General features: G+C 43.1%; 1 protein-coding gene across 3 annotated transcripts in view; it reads left to right on the top strand.

The window, feature by feature from the left end:
- Ints7 (integrator complex subunit 7) overlaps positions 1-24,816 on the top strand; it is a 76,696-nt gene extending 51,880 nt beyond the window's left edge. For 2 of the 3 annotated variants that reach the window (XM_004626846.2, XM_023710200.1), the window contains 10 exons: positions 3,043-3,282; positions 4,015-4,152; positions 5,071-5,277; positions 9,864-10,058; positions 10,541-10,644; positions 12,064-12,132; positions 14,138-14,270; positions 19,630-19,728; positions 21,079-21,264; positions 23,710-24,816. In XM_004626846.2, the coding sequence (XP_004626903.1) occupies positions 3,043-3,282; positions 4,015-4,152; positions 5,071-5,277; positions 9,864-10,058; positions 10,541-10,644; positions 12,064-12,132; positions 14,138-14,270; positions 19,630-19,728; positions 21,079-21,264; positions 23,710-24,009 (1,671 nt within the window). In that variant the 3' untranslated portion in view covers positions 24,010-24,816. The remainder of the gene's footprint in view (positions 1-3,042; positions 3,283-4,014; positions 4,153-5,070; positions 5,278-9,863; positions 10,059-10,540; positions 10,645-12,063; positions 12,133-14,137; positions 14,271-19,629; positions 19,729-21,078; positions 21,265-23,709) is intronic. The other variant, XM_023710201.1, reaches the window with a different exon arrangement.
- Positions 24,817-25,372: the final 556 nt, after the last annotated feature.

The raw sequence follows: 25,372 nt of genomic DNA, 5'->3' as shown, positions 1-25,372 counted from the left end.
CAAGGTTCTGAGTTTAATCCCCAGTTGCGCAAAAAAAAAAAAGAATTTTCACTTAAGTACAGAAACTGTGATAAATGTATTTAAGATTTTTTTAAGTGTAAGATGAGGGTATTATTGGAATGAAATATGAAATATAATCTCTGATGATTCATTATTAAAAGCATTTCAATAGAAGTAAAAAGCTATTAGATATATCTTTATTCATTTTAATAAGAAAATAGCAATGAAACAGTTTCAGAACAAGTTAGTAGGATGGTTACAACAATTAATACAGTGCATATTGTTGTCTTCTTAGTAGTTATTCAAAGGACAAGATGCAGACATGATATCTTGTCTCAGCAGTAGTAGTACAAACTTTTATTCTCTATTCGAGAATATAAAAACTTCAACTTATCTTAGGTATGGTTCAAAAGAAGTCACGCGTCATTTTGCTTGTGAAGGAAAGGTGATGTCATCGTAGGGTGAATAATAAAGATGGTAGGGCCAGCCAAATAGCTCAGCGAATTGAAGCACCTTCAAGCAGGCACAGGGGCTGGGGGTTCGATGCCTCAGGCCTGCTATGCCGGCCCTGTCCCCCAGGGTGCGCTGAGATGGTGTGTGAGACTAGGCGAGGTGGCGCCCACCTGTAATCCCAGCACTTGGGAGGTGTAAACAGGAGAATCACTATGAGTCTGATCTAGTAGTGAAACCCTGAACACCCTGTAGACCTTTCCCTAAAATACAGGGAAAAAAAATAAATAATAATACTGGGGTCAAGGAGATGGCTCAGTAGAATAAGCGCTTCCCTGGCAAGCACAAGGCCCTAAATTCAATCCCCAGATCCACACACACACACACAAAAGAGAATAATAAAAATAAAGATGGTGTCATGATTGTTAGAAGTTGTGGAGGGAAAGAAAGAAAGTAAACGTGTTTGATGATGCATCCTGAGAGGGCCTCGGAATCCCCTTAGAACCACAGTATGTTTAAATTTAAGGGGCCAGGGAGAAGGGCCTGAGTTCAATCCCCAGTTCCGCCAAAAAAAAAAAAAAAATTTAAATCAGGGGCTGGTGAGATCGCTTAGCAGTCTAAAACACCTGCGTAGGCAAGTTTAGGCAAGCACACAGGGACTGCGGTTTGATCCCTGGCACCACATGCCATGCCAAGCCCACCCCTAGGGTGGGCTGAGCTGGCCACACACACACACACACACACACACACACACACACACACATTAAAAGTAGGGGGCTAGCCAAATAGCTCAGTGGATTAAAGTACCTGCAAGCAGGTGCAGGGGCCAGGGGTTTGATCCCTGGGCCTGCTATGCCGGCCCCACCCCCAGGGTGCGCTGAGACAGAGATTAAGACTGGTTATGGTGATGCACAACTGTAATCCCAGCTCTTGGGAGGCTGTAAACAGGCGGATCACTACAAGTCCGATCTAGTAGTAAGACCCTGAACACCCTGTAGACCGTTTCCTAAAATAAAAAAATTTTTAAAAAAATTAAAAGCAGATAACACCAAAAAAAAATCCTTTTACAAATAATGCTAGATTTTAGTAAAACATTGGAGTTGACTCAGGGACATGTGTGAATAATTTTAAATGTTACTTGTTAGAGGAGCTTTCCATGTAGAGTGGGATACTGACATTATATAAGGGATACCAAGCAGGATGCAGGGCATTCTCTGTGATACAAACAAAGGTGCAGTTCTAGTGACTGGACAGAGTTGGAGAGATTGAGGTGAGCTGAGGATTTTAGGACTATGCAGTGAGTGAATGTTACGAGTGGAGCCTTGAAAGATGATGAGAATTTCTGTAGGTAGGAAAGATTGTTCAAGCTCAGAAGTCCTTTGTTATAAAAGACTTGAAAGCAGAAGCATACCTGTTATTTTGAAAGAGCAGTGAGCTGTGCACTCTGGCTGGTAACATCATAGGAGCCTGCAAAAGTTGTACAGCTCGATCTTGGAGCACATCATATGTGCTAAGGAACATGCTTGATTCTACAGGTAGTGAGGAAATGCTAGAATAATAAATATGCTATAACTTTAGTTACAATTATTCTTTGTTATTATGTGTTAATGTGTCACACTGTTAAAGCTTTATACATATAACTTGTTCAAAGCCACTTCGCTAATAAAGGGCAAGATGAACTTCAGCCTTTTGTGTGTCAGACTGAGGTTGATCACGAGCCCCAGACACCACCCTAAGAGTTGGGCGGCTGTGGTAAGAAGGATAGACTGATGTGCACATCTTTGCAAGAGATTTGAATTGGGGAGAGCCTTTGGTATGGTAGAAGCATGGAGCCAACAGTGGATATTCGAGACTTGACAGGAGAATCAGCTACCTATGAAAAAGTGACATGATTTCCATGTTTCTAAATCTGTTGGTGGGAAGTATTGGCTATCTCATTACCCAGGCCTGAGAGCGAGAAGCTGGTCAGCCAGCTGGTTTTTAGATTGCAGCTCAGAAATAAGAGAGAAAAGTGGAAACCTGGCCTCACTTCAGCGGGCTTAGAATCACCAAAGATCTCTTTTGAAAACTGCTTCCCAGGAACCTCCACATATATGCACACAAAAGTGAATTCATGAATTTGGGATGTGATGGGCAGCTGTTTTATCACCTGCCAGGGATTTGCTGACATAGTTCATAAACCTCACTTTAGAAGTAGTGCTTTAAAAAATAATGAAAATACAGTTACAGTGACATTGTATTTGGCATATGCCTCTTCGACATTATCCCTTATAGTTTTATCTCATCTTATTTTAAAAAATAGTGGAAGGTAGCTCAGTGGCTTAAACGCCTGCCTGGCAAGCATAAAGTCCTGAGTTTGATTCCTACTACCACAAAGAAAGAGAAGAAAAAGAAATGAGCAGTCAGTGTTTTGATGTGTATTCCTGACTTGTTGTCTTAAACATAGTGTACTTAGCAAGGTTTTATGAAGAAAAATGTTATGCCTACAAAAATCCATACCCATGGTGTTTTTAGTAGTTTTATAAAGTTCATTTCTAAAAGCCTGAGATTACTTCAAGAGTGTAACTAGCCTGCTTTCTTGGTGGTGTGCAGATTGCACTCAACTGCATGGTGAAGCTGGCCAAGGGCAGGCCCCACCTCAGCCAGTCGGTAGTGGAGACCTTGCTGACTCAGTTGCACAGCGCCCAGGATGCTGCGCGTGTCCTGATGTGTCATTGCCTGGCAGCCATTGCCATGCAGCTGCCTGTGCTGGGTGACGGGATGCTTGGTGACCTCGTGGAGCTCTACAAGGTGATCGGACGCTCAGCCACGGACAAGCAGCAGGAGCTTCTGGTAAGGATCAAATGTCTCCATTTGCTGCGAGACGTGGGTGTGGTCTAGTGGACACTGATTTAAAAAGTTAATAATATTTTTTGACTTTAAAAAGCAAAATAAAGCTATCATCTGGTAAAAATTGTTATCTAAAACCAGGAGCATGATGAAGTCAAACAGAATTGACACTGAACTTTTATACTTTAAGTTGAGTGAATTTTTAGATTACTAATCCAGAAATCTAAAATCTGAACTGCTGAGAAATCCAAAGCATATGCACTTCCAGATTTCAGAGCATTTCCAGTTCAGCTGATAAAGTCTGTCCTGAATATGGTGTCTTTGATCCCCAGCCATGTTATACTTCTCTGATCTTGATATATAGTCCAAGGTAATATGCAATATTCCTTTAGATATTTTTACTTCACATAACTGTTATACTATAAGTAATTAGTTGCAGTTTCCTTGTTAGTCATTGTATTGATAAGTGTATCTGGTTTATCGGGTTCACGGTAATGTATCTTATTTTATGATTATATAATTATTTATGAGCATGGTTTCTAATTATTAGATTTGATAAACTGCTCTACGTGAGTGGAATGCTCAGATACTTCTCAAAATGAAAATTAAATGTTAATGGAAAAAACATTTTGTTCTTTTAAATGGACTGTAGTTAACTTTTTTCCATCTTGGTTTGGCTATGACATTGGGTACAACTACTTAATGTTCTTGTTTTTCTTACTTGGTCATGGGTAGGTGAGTTTGGCCACGGTGATTTTCGTGGCCAGCCAGAAGGCATTGTCTGCTGAAGTCAAGGCCGTGATTAAGCAGCAGCTTGAAAGTGTCTCCAATGGGTGGACCGTGTATCGCATCGCCAGGCAGGCCTCCAGGATGGTATGCATCGCCCTTCTGGGGACTGGTCTGTGAGTGTGTTGGTTCACATGCCCTGGATTCTGTGGTTGTTATTACTCTAATCAAACCTAAAATGAAAGGGACGTGCTTTCCCTTACGGGTTCTGGGTATGGTGAGAAAGATACCTATTAGCCTTTCTCATAAGGGAATAGTGCATGTTTTGCTGTGTATGTGGTGCTGTAAGGAAGCTAAGGTCTGAGCTCTGCCTCCTGCAGGTTGTTCGCACACTGAACCTTGCCCTGTGTTGTCCAGAGCAAGGCTGCATCTGCACTACTTTTGTCCTCCTTGCACATGGTGCTTTTCTTGCTGTCCAGCTTTCTGATTCTTAAGTAGAAACAGGAAGGTTTTTGTGTGCCATACTTGCCTCAGCCATACTGAAAGCCTCACAGTTTTTCCTACCTTTCTTTGAGAAAAAGTACAAAGCCTGGTTAGTACAGAAGTCACTTGGGGACCACCCTCCAGGTGGTCGGTGGAGCCGCTGATTATGGCAGCAAACTAGCCCTGGTGTCAGCACTGCAGTGCATGGGCATCCATGGCCCTGGGGTTAAACGGTGCCAAGTTTCCCCCACATGACTCCCACACTGATGGCTTGCCTGGAATGACCCACAGCATGTGTGACTTGACTTCTCACAGTGTAGGCTAAATTCTAAACCTGGGCAATAGTTCATTCCATTTCTCTTTAGAACTGTTTTTGGTAGAGCACTTTTGGCATTTTGTTACATAAAAGCAGCTCAGCATATTTTCTCCAAAGAATTATGTAATATGAGAAATGATTATTCAAGCTTATCAAGGGCTTGGGTTTGTCTTTGACCTGCTACATCAACTCTTTCAAGTGTAAGAACCTCACCATCTGCTTTTTCTGCTCCTTTTTCTTTCTTTCCTTTCTTTTTTCTTTTTTAGGGTAATCATGATATGGCCAGAGAGCTTTATCAGAGCCTGCTGACTCAGGTTGCCTCGGAACACTTCTACTTCTGGCTGAACAGTTTGAAGGAGTTCTCACATGCAGAGCAGTGCCTCACTGGGCTGCAGGAGGAGAATTACAGCTCAGCACTGTCTTGCATTGCCGAGGCTTTAAAGTACTACCACAAGGGGATTGCTTCCTTGACAGTAAGTCCTAATTCTTGGTCAGCAATTTGTTGGAATTCTTTCCCTTCTCTTTCTGGGTTTTCCTGTCTTAACAACTTGAGACCCCTGTTGGTATGTATATTTAGCAACATCAAAGTAAGTGAAAAGGTCATGACCATAAACTAGGCCTTCCTCTATTTACTGTTCATAGATGATGGAAGCTCGTAAGTACCGAGTGCTGTGTGTGGAGAGGATTGATGGAGCCATGTGGAAAGGATCAGTGGTGTGGAAAGGTCCCTCTTAGTAAGCTGCCAGCCACGGCCTCCATCCATTGTGTTCTGACCCAGCTCATAGCTGGTAGCTACTCGCTAGGAAAATAGGTTGTCTCAGTTATTTTTGTGGTTTTAGGGGTTCCCATTCTAGGGAAGTCTCACCCATGGAACTACATCCCCAGCTACAATACTTTCTTGCTTTATAGAGAATTATCAAGGATTACAGTGTGCCACTTTTTACTCCCCTGTGATTTTCAGATTAATAATCAGCACTACAACTGATATTTTCCAAGCAAGTGTAAGAGTTGCAGAGAGGTGAGACCCTAGTGGGGTTTTTTGTTTTTGTTCGGTTTTTTTGGTGGTACCAGGGATTGAACTCAGGACTTTGCGCTTGCCAGGCAAGTGCTATTCTACTGAGCAATCTCCCTGGCCCCAGATCCTTAGTGTTTCTTACTTCCTGGAAATCACTTATATTTCTGAGTAAGAATGTGTTCCCTGAAATGAAAATTCTCTGCATTCCTCAAAGGACTTTTTCTGTAGAGGCTATATAATCAACATTTTTAAAGTATTGTTCTACAACTTTAAAAATTAAATGTATTGAGGAGAGCTATAAATCTTTTAGTACCTGTTACATCCTTTTATGACATATCTAAAAAAAATTTTTTTTTTTTTTTTTTTTTTTTTTTTTTTTTTGGACAGGGTCTTGCTGTGTAGTTTAAGCTGGGCTTGAACTCACAGCGGTCTTCCTGCCTTAGCCTCCCAGGTACTGGGATCATAGGCATACACAACCATGCTGGCCTTAAACTCTTTAATTTTGGACTATCCCAAAAGAAATGCTTCAAAGAAAAACAAGTGTATGTATCACAGAAGAGACAGTATTAAGGCCACTGTGGAGCACCTATTTTTTTAAAGTATAATTTTTGTTTTTGGGTTAGAATTGATTAATGGCAGTTTAAAACAAAAATACATAAGGATTTCCCCGTTCTTCCACCTACCTTCTTTCCCCTCTCCCTTTCCTTTTTACTTTTGGTGGTGCTGTGAATGGAACCCAGGCCCTTGCCCAAGCTAACTGAGCTCCCACCCAGCCTCCTCTCCATTTTAAAAGGTAACGCTGACAGCTGTGATTCTTTCCCTTTGATTATTCTGGGAAAGATTGTTGTTCTATAAGTTAGGCTGATAAAGCCACAAAAAATTTAAAAGGTATAATTATTGCTTCAGATTAATAAAATTATTTGATTTTCTAATTTAGGTGAAGTAGAAAATTATAGTCAGTGCAATAAATGATTAAAGAAAACCTGAAGCCAATAAGGTCACAGAAACAGATGGAATAAGTTTTGTGAAAAATTCTGTTGAATATTTAATACTCACAACGATTTGTGGTATGTGCATTTAATGAGGCTTGGCAGTAATTAAGGACTGAATTGTAACATAGGAGGAAAGCACTTCATTGAGAAACAGCAGACCTTTGACTTGCTCTCAGTTCTGCCATCATCTCAGCATGACCAGAGGGAGCTTACTGGGGCCTAAATTTTCTTCTTTCAAATTAGAGTTCTTATATTCCACAGATTTTAAGAACTATATATCAAATACTGTGCTTTGAGCTGGCACACCAGCACATTCCTGAAGACCCAGGAGGTTGAGGCAGGGATCACTTCAGCCCAGGAATTTAAGGCCAGCTTGGGCAACAAGAAACCTTCTCTCTTAAAAACAAGGAAATAAGGGCTGACCAAATAGCTCGGCGGATTACAGTACCTGCAAGCAGGCGCAGGGGCTGGTGGTTCGATCCCTGGGCCTGTAGTGCTGGCCCCACCCCCTTGGCACACACCTGTAATTCCAGCTCTTAGAGGCTGTAAACAGCAGAATCACTGTGAATCCAGTCTAGTAGTGAGACCTTGAACACCCTGTAGACCCTTCCCTAAAATACAGGGGGAAAAAAGACAAAAAAAAAAAACAAGGAAATTATCCTGTCCTTGAGAGTTATCTAAAGGAGAAATATGATCCATATGGCCCTTGGAAACTTCCCACATCTCTGGTTGTATTATTCTGTCAGAGATTTTTGAAGATTTTTGTTTAATCTGTTCATTTGCCAAGTACGGACTTGGGAGTAGCTTTCCTTGAATACATATAAGCATGGACTGTCTTGCTTGTTTTATTTTATTTTATTTATAAGAAAGAAAGGTTTATTTCTGTTCACAGTTTGTAGAGTCAGTCCATAGTTGGCTCACTCCAGGGTGGGGTGGTGGGTGGTATGTGGGGTCTGTCACAGAGGAGAAGTAGTCCAGGGCAAGCAGACAAGAGACACTGAAGCAGCAAGCAAGCAGCAGCAGTCCCTCAGCTTCCTGAAAGCTCTGAGGACCACATGTATCAGTTAGGGTTTGCTAGAGCAAAGGTTTACTATTATAAATCTATGTCTGTATGCTGGAAAGCCAGAATCTTCAGTCAGGGGTGGAAGGCCTGGAGCTCACTGCAGAGTCCTGTGCGAGTCTGTGTTGGGACCCAAAGGAGGCCCAAAGAGTCTGAACGGGAAGCTTTGAGGTAAATGTCCAAGAAGGTGTCAAGGACTGTAGCTCCTTCAAAGAAGCAAAAGTGAAACTTCCTTGTCCTTTCCCTTTTTATTCCATCTAGGCTACAAGCCTATTAGTTGGTGCCACCCACTCCAGGTGAGCCTTCATCTATAGGTCTGTTCAGCCACATTCAGACTATGCTAGGCCAATCGGTTAGACATTTCCTACCCAATTTGAGCCCACAGTTAACTATCAGGCCATGCTTTTCGCCTGCTCGGAGTGTGTGTATGGGGACCCCAGCATTAAGCATTTAATTTCCCAATACAGTGACATAATGTTGTTCTACTGCTTAAAAATAAAAATTGTAAAAGGAGTTGAGGAGCTAGGGTGTGACGAATACTCACCTAATATGGGTGCAGCCTGGGGTTCAATTCCCAACACAGCACAAACTAAAAAAACACCCCAAAAAGTTTTTAAAAATAGTCAAATCCATAACAAGAGAAGATAGAATGGTGGTCACTCTCCAGAGTCTTAGTTGGCACGGGGCAGAGAGAGTATGGAGTGTCAGTTCTGCAAGATGAAAAAGAGATCTCTTTCACAAAGTAAATGTACTTAGCACAATTAAATACTGTTTTTGGTTTTTGTTTTTGAGACAAGGTCTTGCTGTATAGTTCAAGCTGCCCCTGAGCTTGCTATGTACTACAGGCTGGCCTCAAACTTCTGGCAGTCCTCCTGCCTCAGCCTCCCAGGGCTGGGATTACAGACATGCACCACCATGCCTGGCCACAATTAAATTTATGCTTACACAGGATGACAAAGTTTTCATGTACTTTAATATATATTTTTTAATTTTTAATTTTTTATTTTTTTAATGAGCTTATCAAGTTGCTTTCTTTTTGGCCTCATTGGGTTCTTTAGCTAGCTCTGTTTTTAAAATAAAATATGTACTGTAAATCAGAAAATGAGACTAGCATTCATGTTTACCACAAATTGTCAGCTCAGTCCAGAGAGGGGGTATCAGAAGTCTGATACAGGGACACCGGCCTGCACTAACCAGAAAGAGTTCCTTGAAGAATGTTTAGGATGATTTTGACTGTACACCTTGTTCCTTTCATCTGCTGACCTCATAACCAGTTGCCATTAAAACGTGCGCCCCAATGTAAAAAAAAGGAAGCATACACTTGTATATTTCTTTTGCATTGCATGTAATGTTATATTTCTCTTCTTTGTAATCTAAGTATTTTTCCTAAACATCTCCTGTCTTTCTTGGGTAATACTGTCTTCTAAAGCCTTTGACCTCTCTCACAAATCTAAGCTTTCTGTGTTCTTTTTGTACATTTCCTTCAGTATTAATGTGACCCATGACTGCAGAGTCACCTTCAAGGTTATTGTCTTACATCAACTGTCAAATATTTCCTATTAGTCAAAAATAAGTCAGAATAGCAGCACATCTTTCCCATAACTTCATCCTCCTGCTCTTTCAGTTTTATAGTGCATGTTAGAAAAAGTCTGCCAGTATGTGCTGTCTGGTAAGACGGTCTGTACTGTATGTAACAATATTGTATATACTTATGTGTACCCCATCCTTTCTGAAGTTATGGATAAGCAATAAATTAATTTTATCACCCTACAAGAGCAAAGCAAATCACATCTGAGAAGTGAAAATGGCCTCTTTAATACCTTAATAAAGTAAGCATTAAGTGCAGTTTTTATGCACTTGATCATGGACCGTTGCAGGTGGAAAGTGATATTTCATTAGACAAGTGCACGTTTTTACAAAGGACCTGGGAAGAGAATCTTTCTTTGTAGAGTAAAATGTAAATACTACCACATAACATCTTCTTTATTCCAGGCTGCCAGTACCCCACTGAATCCTTTAAGTTTTCAGTGTGAATTTGTGAAACTCAGGATTGATCTTCTACAAGCCTTCTCGCAACTCATCTGTACCTGTAATAGCCTAAAGACAAGCCCTCCCCCAGCAATTGCCACTACAATTGCCATGACCTTAGGAAATGACCTTCAGAGATGTGGTCGCATCTCCAATCAGGTATGTCCTACCTTTCATTTCATTGTAGTTTTTATTTACATTGGAGGTGTTAGGTGTGAGCTAGGTGTGTAATGAAAAGCCCTGAAAGTTAAAATCAGTGGTTTGACTCAGCCATTGTGTCAAATGTGTCACCCACCTGGCTTGCCACATAGACTGATCTGGTGACTGATGCCCTCTAAGAGAATGAAATTACATTTTTAAAAAACTTTAGAGTGCTTATAACTGTAGTCATTATTTTAGTGGAGCATGAAAAAGCTGCAAAGGGTTTTTATCTCTAGATGCACCATATACATTACTCAAATGTAATGAACATTTATAATATTTCCCCTTCTTTGATTGTATTTAACAAAGTTTAGGACAATACATGGAATGATAGGAGTTTAATGCTTCTTTGAATTTTTGTTTGGGGGTGGTTTGTTTTTGTGTAGCTGATGCAATAACAATAGCATGTTTGTCACTGCTGCTGTTTTTCCTCTTCATAGATGAAACACTCCATGGAGGAATTCAGAGCCCTGGCTTCCCGATATGGAGATCTGTATCAAGCATCTTTTGACGCTGACTCGGCCACATTGAGGAATGTAGAGCTGTATCCTAAGCCTGCCTCAGTATTTCTTTTTCTTGAGAAGTAGTCTTAAATACAGACTACTGCGATCTGCATAACTATAGAATATATATTAGATAACCCTCAAGTTTATTATAATAGTTTCCTTTTGAAATTCAGTATGAGCAGAATAATTCTAATCTATCTTGCTTTAAAAAAAAAAAATACCAAAAGTGGTGACTCAGTGATGGTCTTTCCCTGCCCCCAGGAAGAGCGTCCACAGCTGCAGGCCCAGGCACAGTGGCACACACCTGCCGCCTCCGCTGCTCCTCCGGAGGCTGAGGATGGCTTGGGCCCCTCAGGCCAGCCTGGGCTGCGGAGCAAGAATGCAACTCAAAACAAACAGCCAGAAACACTGGCTGACTCCTGCTGATGTGGAGTGTGGTGGGCCTTGTGTTCACTTGAGCTGAGACAACACAATACATTTTCCATCAGAAAAGGTTATTTAGCCCCAGCCTCCTTCCTTTGGGCTAACAACCCAACTTCTCATCACCTTTGCTAACGATCTTTTTGGAATATTAGTCGTCAGTTTTGACCCCTAGGCCCCCTTTAAATTCTCCAGATTTTCTTTTTTTTTTTTTCAGAACTGAGGATTGAACTCAGGCCCCTTATTCTACTGAGCCATCTCCCCGGCCCCTCTCCAGATTTTCTTACAGCAATTTCGAATCAGTTTTGGGAAGGAAAAGATCCAATTATTTTGAAGTAGTTGTGGAATTTGCCAGCCAGTAGTTCTTAGCATTTTGGCTTATTGATGAAAATTTAATGAAAGTGTGGGTCATTTGTACTATAAAATGCATGTATGACCTACCTCCCAAAATTTGCATACCATTTCTAGGGACTTGACCTCTTGAGCCCTAGCTTAGGATCCATGGAAGCGCAGATTCTGCAGACTATTGGCTTTTTTCTTTTTTTAAACTATCACAAAACTTTTCATTGTTTTCTTGTTTGTTTCACACTCTCATAAAGCCCGTAGATCTAAAACAGATAAAAACAGGAGTTTCTGTGCATAAATCACTGGCCTCTTGACTGGTTTCTCTTTCCATATATATATATATATATATATATATGTTTTTTTTGGTTTGTTTTTTTTTGGCGGAACCAGGGATTGAACTCAGGCCCTTGCGCTTGCCAGGGAAGCGCTTATTCCACTGAGCCATCTCCCTGGCCCTCTCTTTCCCACTATTAAGTGGCCATTGAAATACTTCCTTGAGACAATTTGAGGATCACATAGAAGATAACATGTAGCCTTTAAAAGGGAAGAATAAAGCCTGCGACCAATTGAACTGGAAAAACATGATTACTTTCACTAAAAGTACAGCCTTATCGTGACTTATTTAATACTCAGAGAATGTGGAGTATATGGTGCATTTCTGCTGTTTACGTATAACCTTAACATTAATACAGACAGCAGCAGAGCTGCTTACTGATATCTCACACAATAGAAGCCCTGATTTTGGATCCAGAATCTGCAAGGTAATAGTTAACACACAAAACACTTGGAAATTTAGTATTTTAACTATTCATCACAACTGTTTTTGAAAAGAAATTATAGAAGAAAAAACAAAAAAGAACTCTTCTAAATGTTTGCCCTGGGTTGCATAACTAATGACAAAGCATGAATTTTCTCTCTCTCTTGTCTCCCTTGCCTCTTGCTTCCTATTTTCAAAACATTGAATTGGAAAAATAACTGGGAAGAAGTTGTTTGAATATGAGCAACTTATGTAACTGAATTTTGTTGGGAAATACTGAGTTAATATAGTTAAGCTTGAACTTGAAAATTTTACTCATTTTGATTTTCCAAACCAAAAGATATTTCTGGCATTGTTCTGTTAAATTGTTTTTCCTGCTCTGGTAACTAATTATCAAAATGACTAAGTGAATGCTGCATTGTTTTTCCAGTGAATATCATACAGGCGCAACTCATATTACAACCTAATTAATATTCCTGAAACTAGGTTGTTAAATGAATTCATTGCTAAATGAGAAACCATAGATAGTATGTACAGTACAGTGTTCAGAACAAAGAAATAGTCTAAGAAGCTCCACCTTTTATTTGATCGCTCTTACATGCAGTATTGTAACAAAACATAAAACTGCAATGCTGCACTGTGCTGTACAACACAGGTGTATAAACAAGGCATACTGCGCAGAGACAGTGAAGCTCTATAAACAAGATGTGCAGAACTGTACATGTGAAAAGAAAGATAAGTCATAAAGAAGTCATTAATTAGATGTATGTTGTTGGAATGAGAAATATGTGTTTTGGAATATGTATTACTGTCAATTCTATTCAAATAAGGACTCAGATTCTGTGAGCAGCTTTTGCAGAGAAATGCTGTCTGCAAGACACTTTGTTTTTCTACCTGAAAGTTCTGACTCACCGTTTTGTTTCAGGTCACTACTACGACTTTTGCCATCTGCTGGAAAGTGTTAGCTGCTCCCAAACTAGACCACTTGGCTCTTATTTTTCTGCTTACTGATCCATTTTAGTAATTTCGTTTCTTGCCCTCATGGAACTTAAAATGTGATGTGAAGCAGGGAACAGAGCTTTGGAGCCAGGCAGATGTGAACATGATCCATTATCACTCACTGCTCTGGGAATACTTTTGATCTCATTGAGCCAGACCTGCATAAACTCTATAGAAAATGAGGCCTGTTTCTGAGAATAGTTTTGAAGATCAAATGAAAAACTGAAGTGCTCAGCTGAAGAGCCTTGTATAGAGAAGGCCTTGAGTGGATATAAGGGAATAATAGTGTTAATGCCCAGCATATTTAAATTACCTACATGACATTTTAAGTAGTCCTCATGAAAACTTTGAAATTTAGTCAAGATGCAAAAGTTGCTCTTAATCTCACTTAGAAATATTTCAGAAATCAGAGAATTGGAAATAGTAGAGGAAAAAGAAAGAAATGTAGGTTCAGCTCTTCCCAGAATTCTTTGTTTACCAGTATACCCCTACACATTCTTACAGATGTTGATAATTACTTTTTCAAATGTGTAACCCTCCACCTCCTGGTAGCAACAAGTTTTGATACTTGTATGCTACCTAACAAATAGTGGGGTTAATCACCTCATCTGAGCCTGTATTCCCAGTTGCTCCTGAGGTTGAGGCAGAAGGATGTTAAGTTTGAGCCCAGCCTAGGCAACTTAGCAATACCACATCTCAAAATTAAAAGGCCTGACGATGAAGTTTGGTGGTAGAGTGCCTACCTAGGGTGTGCAACGCCCAGGGGTCAGTCCCCAGCTTAACGATTACCTCATCTGAAGTCTGGCCTGGGTTCAAGTTCCCCATGCCCCTTAGTTACAGATGTAGGCAAGTAAGCCTCTCCAGGCCTCGGGTTCCTTATCTATAAATGGAAATAAAGCCATTACTTGGAAAATTAATTGACAATGCATGTAAAGTGCTTGACACATTTGGGAATTGGAAGAATTAATGCACTGAAACAGCTGAGAAACTGATGCCGATCTTCCCTCCAGTTTCCAGGAGTACGGGTCTGCGGGAGCAGCCCATGCTGACAGTGAATATGAGCGGAGGATGACGGCTGTGTACAGTCGTGTCTTGGAGGAGGTGGAGTCACTGAACCGGAAGTACAGCCCTGTCTCATACATGGCAAGTGGGCTTTACTTCAGCTTAAGCTCGCTGTGTCCTTGTCTGGAGAACAGGGTCCCTGCACTGCCTACTACGTGGCACTGTTGTGAGATCAAATGAAGTTAGAATAGCTCTCACCCTCAGTGACAAAGTATAGTCACGTGGGAAGCTTTTTAAAACATAATATGCATGCTCCCCCTCTAGACCTGTAACTGTCTCTCTCTGGAAATGGAGCCCAGGAATGAACACTTACAGTGGGTCAGCTCACAGCTGCTCAGTGGTGGGAAAGCATACTCAACAGTGGGTCCACATCTCATTCTGTTTCCACTTTCAATAGGCTGTTAATAACGACCTGAAATAATGTTGTTTTATGAAAAAACCTGTATATTAGGTGATTTTGTCCAGATACAGGCTAATTTGCGTGTTGCAAAAACTTGTAAGGTAGGCTGGGCTAAATTATGCCTGATACTTACACTGGCAGCAAGATATGTGAGACAAACGTATTGTGGCTTCATGGTGAATGTGTCAAAGACCAAACATCAATGGCTCGTGTTTCTGGAGTCTGGACAGCAGATGGCTATGGACTGGCTCTGTCTTCATGTGGCAGGAAGAGAGACTGAGCCTGTACTTAGAGGATACAGATCCCATCTTGGCAGCCCCTCCTCCAACTGCTGTCACACTGGAGGGCAGGGCTTCAACATGTGAAATTGAAGAGACACAGACATTAAAGCCTTTTTTTTTTTTTTTCTTGCAGTACCAGGGATTGAACTCAGGACCCTGCCTTTGGCAGGCAGGTGCTTACTCTACTGAGATATCTTCCCCAGTGCCTGTAATCCATAGCAAATCTTTAGCACTGAGGCACTGAGCTTTGTATCTTGGGGAATTTCTCTTCCCTGCTATTGTAGTCACTTTCTCATGGCTGGAACAAAGGACCCTACCCCCACAACTTAAAAGGAAGAGAGGTGCATGTGGGCTTGGCTTTTAGCAGTCTCTAGCACAGAAGCAGCATGGTAGAAGGACCACAGAAAAGCTGCTCCAGTCTTGACTGGCAGGAAGTTGAGGTACAGGGAGGAGCAGGATGAAACTGTAGCCTTCTGGGTCTCAGCCCAGTGCCCACCTCTAACTAGGCCCCCCACCCAGCAGCACCTACAGCTGCTGACCTCCTGCATGGGTGAATCCACCAAGATGTACAGTGCTCCCTCAATCCAGTCCGCATCTTGGAGCCCCTCTGAGCACAGGAGAGCTTGGGAGACACTAGATGTAAACCATCAGAACTTCCACATAAGAATTCAGGAGACAGGGGCTGGGGAGATGGCTCAGTAGAATAAGCACTACCCTGGCAAGCGCAAGGGCCTGAGTTCAATCCCCGGTTCTGCCAAAAAAAAAACCTTCAGGAGACAGTTGTTGAGTCCATAGCCATCAGCCTCTGAACTTAGCACCAGAGAAAGTTTTGCTTCCCGTGCCCCTGTGGTAGATGCGGGCGGGCTCTGTAGCTCCGTCCTGGCTGCTTCTCACTTTGTACTCTCACCCTTTGTCAGGTATTTCAGAGGAGGTCAGAGGGTGAGTTCTTCATCAGATGTAAGGGTTGGTATGCTCTGTGACAACACTGCTTCCCATGTGAAACTGTCAGTAGTGTTTGTTGAGTCCTGGACACAGCTGTGTGACACTCCGCTGGGCTGCAAAGGGAGGTTGTACAGACCAGCTGAGGGGGAAATACATCTCGCTGAGAAGTGACTTTTTGTATCCTGCTGAGAACCACCCTGAGAAATTAAACAGATATACCGGGCAACAACTTCACTTTGCAGCTGGTGAATCCCCTTGATACAGTGGCAAGAAGGAAAGGGGTCTGCCCAGGAGGCACAGTACACAGAAAAGAGCCCTTGGTTCATTGAGAAGTAGGTTCAGACGCTAGCTCTGCCTCTTAGCAGATCTGCAACTTCAGACGAATTACTTAATGTCATTTTATTCGAAATGCACAATTACCTACATCTTAAGATTACTGTTAAGTTTAAGTAAATAATGCTTATTTTCTAGCACAATTTCTACCATGGAAGGAGTAGTTAATAAATTTTAGTTCCCCGTTCTCTCTTCCAAATTATATTTCATAGATTTGGTACTTAGTAAGCACCTAAAGGATGCTCAGACATTTATTATTGGATCCTAGAAACATAAAACTGACAGAGAAACAAGGTCTTCCATCATCTGACAGAAAGCTTTTATAAACAACACAGCGCACGAGCAGATAGAGTTCTGCACGAGACAGCGATGTCGCATGGAAGAGATCCTGAGCTCATCAGGAATGCGCCAGGCCCTAGCGTCAGGCCGCAGCACCACTAAGAAGTTTGGGTAGCTAGGGGACTCAGCTAGCCATATTGCTGTGTGCCCGTAATCCTGGCACTCTGGAAAACTAAGGCATGAAGACCCAAATTTAAAATCAGCCTGGGCAACTTGATGAGACATGGCTTCTGAAACATTTTTAAAAGGAAGGAAGCAAGGTAGGTCAAAGAACTGGTAAAATTGGGTGAAGTTCAGCTCTGAGAGAAGACAGTTTTGCATGTGAGTTTTCCAGACAGATAAGGGGGGGTGAGGACTATCAGGCAGAGAACATTGTCGAGAGCAGTGGCCAGTGGCATGGCATGGTGTCTTCAGGGAGCAGTGTAGGGCTGCCGCAGTGTGCACAGGCCAGCCACAAGATAGATCAGCCTAATGGGGGCAGAGCAGGCAACAAAAGGCTTTGAATCATACAGCACTAGTGAGCTTGGACTTTATCCCAAAGGTACTGAGGAGCCGTCTTTGAATTTTAAATGGGTGAAGAAAATAAAGCATTCGTATTAATATGTGTGGGCATAACATAATGTTGTAAGGGCCTGAAATTTAGAGGAAAGAAGGATAAAAGTCCTTTTGCAGTAATCCTGAGTAAGGCCAAATTATAAAATGGCCATAGGAATGAGAAGAGGATATCTGTAAAAGATATTTAAGGGTTGGGGTAATACTTCTAGAGCTTGATGTTTTATTTTAACTAGATGTGAGGTTGAAGGCATGACTTCTGGAAACTTCTAGGTCTCCAGCTCAAATGACTGCAGGCACAACTGAGTGACCATGTACTGAGGTAGAACGCCCAGGGTGGCAGAAGCCGCTGACGTCTTGTCTGCAGACATGGGGCTCTCTTGTGGTGATCCACGCTGCAGGTGGGACAGACCCCATGGCTTGCCATTCTGTACATCCTTGGGGGAGGGAGTGCTGCCCATGGAGAACATGGGAGTTGAAGAGCAGAGGACCGAGGACAAGCAGAGGCACCTAGCAAAGGGGGTGGAGAGGAGAATTAGATAAACATGGCACCGGGCCTGTTAGGGATCTATGGAAGATCTTTGCCAGCTGCTGCAGAATGTCAGAACATACAAAGACAGAAATAGCTATTGGACTTAGCAGGAGCATTCGTCCCCTTGCTGTTTCCTCATGGTATGCAGTTTGCCACCTTCAGAGTGCCACGTAATAGTCATCTCCTACAGAACTGGGGGGTCTAGCTTAGCACAGTACCTGCCTGGCAAGCACAAGGTCCTGAGTTTGATTCCCAGTGCAAAATAAATTAGTAATCTCCTTCTACAGAGGTGTCCCTAAGCAGCCGACAGCCTCAGTAACAGTCCATATATACCTGCAGGGCACTGTAGCACCTATATCTATTCCTCATTTAAAGGCATCATGGGGGTTTTCTGCCGGGAAAGAGCCTGAGCAGTGGTGAGGAGCCTGTGGTGTGGCATTCTGCAGCCAGAGCTCTAAAAGGTTCCCACCGCTGCCCCAGTCATTCATGATGCATTCAGTACCCCCTTTAAGATGTTTCTGTCTGCTGTGGCCCCACAAGCCCCGCCACAGGCCTGATGTTCCCACAAGTGCTTGCCCTGACACCTGGTGCAGGAAGGTGAGTGGTGCTGCTCTAGGAGTAGAAGCTGGAGAAATAGGACCAGTGCCTTTACAGTGGTGTTATGCTTGCCTGGTATCTATGCTGAGAGTCCCTTGGGCACACAAAATCTACCTAAAGGAGATTTTTTCTGGCTTTTGGCCTTAATACCCAATGTTTTAAAGCTATGTTTAAGCTGGGTGTGGTGGCCCACACCTGTAATCCTAGCCCTCCATAGGCGGCAGCAAGAGGATCGCCATAAGGTGGAGGCCATCCTGCACTACATAGTGAGACCTTGTCTCAAAAAGAAAACCAATATACATACATGCATGCATTTAAAAATTTTTGTAAAGCAAGCTGTGTTTAGAGTCTGGGCATCTAGTCCCATTCTGCCTGGAAGCAGGAGCTTCGAAGGCCAGGCAGCCTCCCGGGTCACACATCGGTGCCTTGAGGACATAGAAACAGGAAAGAGGAAGAAGTCACTGGAGTCCAAGCAGGAGTGGTTCTTACTCCCACCATTGCATGTTCTGACGATACGTTAGTGGGTTTTTTTTTTTCTTTCATTAGTGCTTTTCTATTAAGTTTGTAAATTATTAATGAAATAGAACAGAATCACTAAAGAGTCAGGCAGGCATTATAGGTTCTTGTGCAAACTTGTCTGATTTACCAAGTGTGGCCTGTGCCATCAGCAAAGTGGAAAATTAGCCTGGGTAATCTTTAAAATGTCTTGGAACTCTTAAATTCTATGGTCCTTTTCTCTAATTCACTGTCATGTTTCTGTATCTCAGCGATTGGCCTGAAGTTCTCAAAAAATAGTATGTGCAGTAGATTTTAGAGGTATCTTATTAACATTTCAGAGCTGGGCATGGTGGCACATGCCTGTAGTTCCAGCACTTGGGAAGCTGAGGCAGTCTGGACTACATAGCAAGATCCTATCTCAAAAAATAAAGTTTCAGAATTCTATGAAGGCAGGCTAGTATAGTCATCCTTAATCTGAATCCTGGTAAGTTTTCACTGTTGCCCACTGTGGGGACCCACCAAAGAAGCTACCTGCTCATGGAAAGGGATTAAGAATAAGCCAGCTCAGAGCTGAGGTCCCACATGGGTCTGGTGTTGGGCTTAGTCTATGTATACTGCCCTGGCTTCTTTACCACTCTGTCATGCCCTGCCACGTGGCATTTAATCTGTTTTGGAGTGCCTAATGTGTCTGGTAGCTCTGCAGTCTATAGAAGTACGAAATTCACCCAGGGAGGAATTTGGATTTTCTCCCTTCTCTTATTTCTTATCGAATACAGGTAAAGATAAAACCCTGAAGTTGTACCCCCTTGGCATGAGGGATGAGGTAGATACCGTCCCCTGCTGCTGTGTCCATTTCTGGTTGCTGTGTGCTTTTGTCATGATCTGTATGAGCTTGTAGCCCTAGTCGGCACTTGGTGATGAAGTCTGCAAGCTGGCTCTCAAGTGATCTCTGTGTCTTCCCCTCAGCACACGGCTTGCCTCTGCAATGCCATCATTGCCTTGCTGAAAGTTCCCTTGTCGTTCCAGAGATACTTCTTCCAGAAACTGCAGTCTACCAGCATCAAGGTAAGTTAGGAAGGAGGAGGTTAACACAATTTTGAAAGCTGCCTATTTCTGGAGATTAAATGGGACCTACTTACATTTCACAATCTAAACTTTGGTTTTGTTAAAAATCTAGACCCTTTAGTTTATGGCTTTTCCTTCCTTTATTAAGAGATTTGGTGAAAGGAATGCAATTAAGAATTAAACCTCCTACCTTTTCAACTGTTGTTGCCACATGCAGTGAGTCAGGCATTTGGGTAACTGGAGCCTGTCCTTTGTCTCCTGCTGACAGGAATAAGATAGTGGTTTTGTCATAGCGGCTGTGAAGATCTAGAGCTGAGTCTGAGTGGCCCTTTCAGGCCCTACTGAAACTTAGTCAGGGCCAAGGGATGTCACCTGTCTGTCTTTCACCACATGTTAGAGAAAGACAGTTCTTGTGGGAACTAGCCAGTGAGCTAGCCAGTGAGCATACTTAGTATTTTTTAATATTCAGACTACTCAAAATTCAAAAGCTAGTTTTGACTCAGATAATAGAATTATTTGAAAAAGAAAGGAAATTACCACTCCGACACAGTTCCTGAATTATTCCTGTCAGTTAATGTCTTCAGTGAACTTTTGCATCCACTCAGATGCTTTTGCTTGAAGATAGAAGAAGAGCATTCCATGTCATAAATAATCAGGAAAATTGATTACCTAAAGAAAAAGACCAGAAGCCAGAAGTTTCCAGGGTCAACTGGTTTAGCAGTTCAGTGTAATTTGGAAACTCCAATCTCTTCCAGCTTTTTATTTAGCAAAACTTTGGCTTGCTGTATTTAAACTATGTCTGGAATTTTTAATAGCTTTGTAAAGAACTACTCTAAGGAAAGGTTAAAATGCTATTTCATTAGCATACACAAAGCTCTGGGTTCAATCCCCAGCACTAGGAAAAAAACAGTCCATTTGTAGAAATTTTAATGACCTCATTGTGTATATAACCCTAGAGTTTTACATTCATGTCCATTTAAATTTAGTACATTCCCCAGGAGCAAAAAGACAGTAACTGGATGTGAAAATATACCCAGTGCCACTCCCTGCTTAGAAGTGGTTCATCAGCAGAGCCATGGTCCACCGTGAGCTGGTGAACAGCACCTTTACTATTTTTCTGCCCTTTGTTTGCCTTCAACAAAGCTGAGGCCTGGGATGAAAAGTGCAGTGTACCTGAAGTAGGACTTTGGGTGAGGAAGTGTGACACTGACCCCGCTTCACACTGGTATGCCCGAAGCAGGGTCCTGGGGAAAGACTCACTCACATGAGCGCGTCAGGATGTGATTGGCACGGTTTGTCAGAAGGAAGCCGCTCTTAGTTGCTGGCATTTACCAGGTGTTTGCATTCCAGCTTGCTCTGTCGCCATCACCCCGGAACCCTGCAGAGCCCATTGCCGTCCAGAATAACCAGCAGCTGGCGCTGAAGGTGGAGGGAGTGGTTCAACATGGATCAAAACCAGGACTCTTTCGCAAAATCCAGTCTGTCTGCCTAAATGTTTCTTCCACACTGCAGAGTAAATCTGGTCAAGACTACAAGGTAGGGCCAGCGAGTTAGCTCAGTGGTCTAAAAGCACCAACTTAAGCTTAGACAAGTGCGTGGACCGCGGTTTGATCTCTGGCACCACATGCTATGCCAGCCTCACCCACAGGGCCAACTGAGTTAGGCACCAAAAAAAAAAAGACTACAAGGTAATTCAGCAAGGAGGCAGAATCATTCTGACATTTTCCATTGTTTGGCACTGCTAAGCTGATGACAGTTACATAAATTACAGGTACAGACTGGGGTCTGAGGAGGCTGTTAACAACCCTTCTTCCTGCCTGAACAGCTCATAGATCCAGCATCCAGGCAAAGGTCAAAATACCAGCTGGACTGCTGTTCACACTGCAGAATCTAACTCAGGAGCCTCTGGTTGAGTTTTCTGGCCCAGTCTCGGCCAGCATGCAGGAGGAGTACCCTGATGTCCAGAGAAGAGGGTGCCCAGCTCCCTACCAGCCTGAAACTTAGCCATCAGGCCAGGCCCTCCTGAAGGCCAGTTTGGTTAAACTACTAAAAACTCCCTCCTCTAGAGGATTCTTCTCTATGTATATAGCGTTAACATACAGTGGTTAGGGCCCAGGGAGATAGCTCAGTTGAATAAGTGCTTGCCTGGCAAGTGCAAAGGCCTGAGTTCAATCCCCAGTTCAGGAAAAAAAATAAAAATAAAAATAAATTAAAAAAACAGTAGTTAGATGAATGAAAACCTCCCTTTAAGTCCATGACCCTAGGAATTGGCCCTGCGGAAAAGTCAGGAGGTAGCTGTGAGCCACAATCAAGTCTTGTCAGCTGGATATAGGGTGGTCAGCATTTCAGACTTCTCTTCAGATTCTTTGGTGGCTTGTCCGCAGTAAGTGGAGCAAGAGAGCAAGTTTACCTTTGTGCTGGCAGAGCTGTGTGGATGCCCAGGGTGGGTGTGGGCAGGCTGTGCAGACATGTCTGAGCAAATGGCTCCTGGCAAGGAGGAGGGTTATCAATGAAGATGCAAGAGACAGAATTTTTAAACTGCAGTGCCGTCAGGCTTTAATGCAAGGAAGGACCGCTTTAAGCACCGTGGCTGCCCCCACTGTGACGTGTGTCTGGTGCGCTCTCCCCACTCTGTGACGTGGCTCCTGCTTGGTTCTCTTCTCATCATCCTTTGATTGATGGCACGAGCATTTGCCCTGTGGAGCCACTCGGTAAATTTTGGGGGAATGATGAAAAGCTGTGCACTTTGCAGCTGCTAGGGTTGCTCGCGTGATCTCAGATGTCACCGGAGGGGGCAATGGGAATTTCTGCGGTTTATCGCAGTTTGCAGCTCTCTCCTGACTTTAAGCTGGAGATGACACTATCCCTGAATCTCTTTGTTCTTTGCATGTAATAATTTCTTCTGTTTAAAAAAAGCCCTCTAGCCTCAAGTGTTGCTTGTCGTCTCACCTCTCAGGAGAACCGGTGCAGGGCAGGGAGTGGGCATCGCAGCTCTGGTAGCGCATTGGTGCTTTGCAGCGTGCAAGGTGCTAAGCTTACACCTCCAAAAGCAGCCATCCATTCAGGGTAATCAGACTGGCCACGCCTGTTCTGCTCCCTTTGAGGACGTTATTTGGTAATCCTATTTCTAGCAAAATAAAAACCCTACAAAACCTAGATGTGAAGTATAAAAAAGAACACATACCACAAATAGTTCTTAAAAATTGGTGACTCCGTTCGTGTTACAAGGAAATGCATCTGGAAGACTGACCCCATGAGAACTGCTCAGAAAGCCACAAAACTGCAGGCACTGTTAAGTATAATTGCACCACACTAGCACACCCATAAACACAGCAGTCTGGCCAAGTATCAAGTAAGATTACCATGAATTGGTTCCAGAATAAGTCTGCCTCTTAATGCACTTTATCTTGAGTAGAGGTGGAGACACACCAGATTTCATCCCTTTCCCTGAAGGACAGAGGCGTGCATGTCTTGCTGACTACGGGGATGATCCCGTCAGTCTTACGTGTTGGCATGACCTGGAGTGAGCCAGGTACAGGTTCTAGATTTGAGTTGTTAAAGGAGGAAGGAATCACCAGCTATGGAGAGAAGCAGGGACCTAACTTAGCCAACCGATGCATTTTCAGTCTCAAACACTGACACGGGTGGTTGGATCCTGTTTCTTCACACTTCTCCACAGAGGAGAGAAGGGATGGGGACAGCACGCAGGGGGAGAGGCAACCTGGGCGGGGTGATAAAGGCTGGGGGAACAGCTTCTCAAGAGTGAGGGCAGGGTTGGAATAGTTGGGCGGGCAGCTTGAGAGCCGGCTGCCTACGTCCGTCCCACTCTGCCTTGGAGGACCTGCATTGCCATCCTGCCCCTGCCGCCTCATCAGAAGCAAGAATCGTAATGGTACTTGCACACTGAACAGGGCCTGGCTCGAGGTAAGCACAGGGTCGGTGCGTGTAGTTGATACTGGTGTCCTGCCATTCTCCTTTCAGATACCCCTTGACAGCATAACCAATGAGATGGAGCAGAGGGTTGAGCCCCATAATGATTACTTCAGCACCCAGTTTCTTTTGAACTTCGCCATCCTGGGAACGCACAGCATCACAGTGGAGTCCTCAGTGAAGGACGCTAATGGCATCGTATGGAAAACTGGCCCTAGAACGACCATATTTGTGAAGTCCCTGGAAGACCCTTATTCCCAGCAGATTCGCCTACAGCAGCAGCAAGCCCAACAGCCGTTGCAGCAGCAGCAACAGCAGCAGCAGCAGCGAAACGCCTATACACGATACTGACCTCATGGGGACGGCACTGCAGACTCTTGCTATACCTGTCAGAGGCCAAGATAGTTTGCTTGCCTTTGTTTTTGGTACCAAGAATCAAACTCAGGACCTCTTGCTTACCAGGCAAGCACTGTACCACTGAGTTCCCAGTCCCTAGTTTACTTTCTTATGTGGATTGTGAAGTTCACATTGATTTCTATAATGTAACATTTCGGAAAATGGTGGGGTTATTTTACCCCCCTTTAAAAATTTTTGATTAAGTGATAATGTAAGTTCTTAGCCAAAAAGACTTCTTTTTCTTATTTCTTCTTACATTAAGTCTTTTACCTCATATTTAACAGTTTGGTGGTTTTTCTGTTTTCTATTGCTAAGCCGTTTCTCCTTTTAAGAATAGTCCTCCATTGGGATCATGGAATTATTAAGTGTGACTGTGTCTCTGCCTTGGAACACATCATGCACTGTCCAACTTGGCAGGAATCGGAACTGGGCGTTGAGCTCTTCATACAACCGCAGAAGCTGAGCCCCCCATGGGGGCCCTGGATGTGTCTGACACCCCGAACCCCTGGATCCTGGGGTCTGCAGCCCTGCAGGATTGAAGCATCCTGCTGCTGTATTATTTCAGCCAAGGCTTTGTGCTGATGCAACTTGAATTTACTGTTCTGGTGTCTTACTCACATGAAGAGCAGCTAGCAGTTAATAACTGGAGATTACTGATTTGTTGAGTGTTTTCAGTGTGTGTGACTATGTCATAAAAATATTGTTTCCAGAAGTGAAAAGGTAGCTTCATGTTTTAAGTTAAAGGGAGCAGACCTTTTCTTTTGACTGGTGTGGTTTCTCCTTATGTAGCACTAGATTTGCTGTCTAGAAAGAGCATTTTCCTTGTAACACAACCTCAGTTGGGATGCTCAGGGAGTAGTTTTCTGGTTAGCCAGAAAATCGTTTTCTCTTTTTGTCTTTCAGTTCTGGTTGAAAACCACATACTAATGTGCTTGTTTTGTTCTAACATGGTGTAGCTCTTGGTTTGTTGGCGATTGCTGAGTGCTTTGGGATCAAGGGACCCAACCATCCGGGCTGCTCAACGGAGTGCGGATACTGATGCAGTCAACAGGTCTGGCCACAGCTTCGAACGGGAAGCAGGGCGCATGCCCTGGAGTTGCCCTTTTTAAATAAATTGCAATTTCTTTGTGTTTTGTTTGACTCTTCAAAGTAACTTTAATTCCAAAGAGGGCTAGGGTTTAGTTTTTTGTTCTTTTTTTAAGGCTTATCGTTGTATTGTCACACTGTCTCTGGAATAAGAAGGGATTGGCAGCTTTGGACCCTGCATGATCACTTGGCTTCATAAACTGCTGCCCCAGCGTAACGCGCTTTACTGCCA

This window comes from Octodon degus, unplaced genomic scaffold, assembly GCF_000260255.1.
Source record: "Octodon degus isolate 3935 unplaced genomic scaffold, OctDeg1.0 scaffold00017, whole genome shotgun sequence".
NCBI lineage: Eukaryota > Metazoa > Chordata > Mammalia > Rodentia > Octodontidae > Octodon > Octodon degus.
Note: the sequence above shows the minus strand (reverse complement) of the source record. Positions and strands in the feature narration are given on the sequence as shown.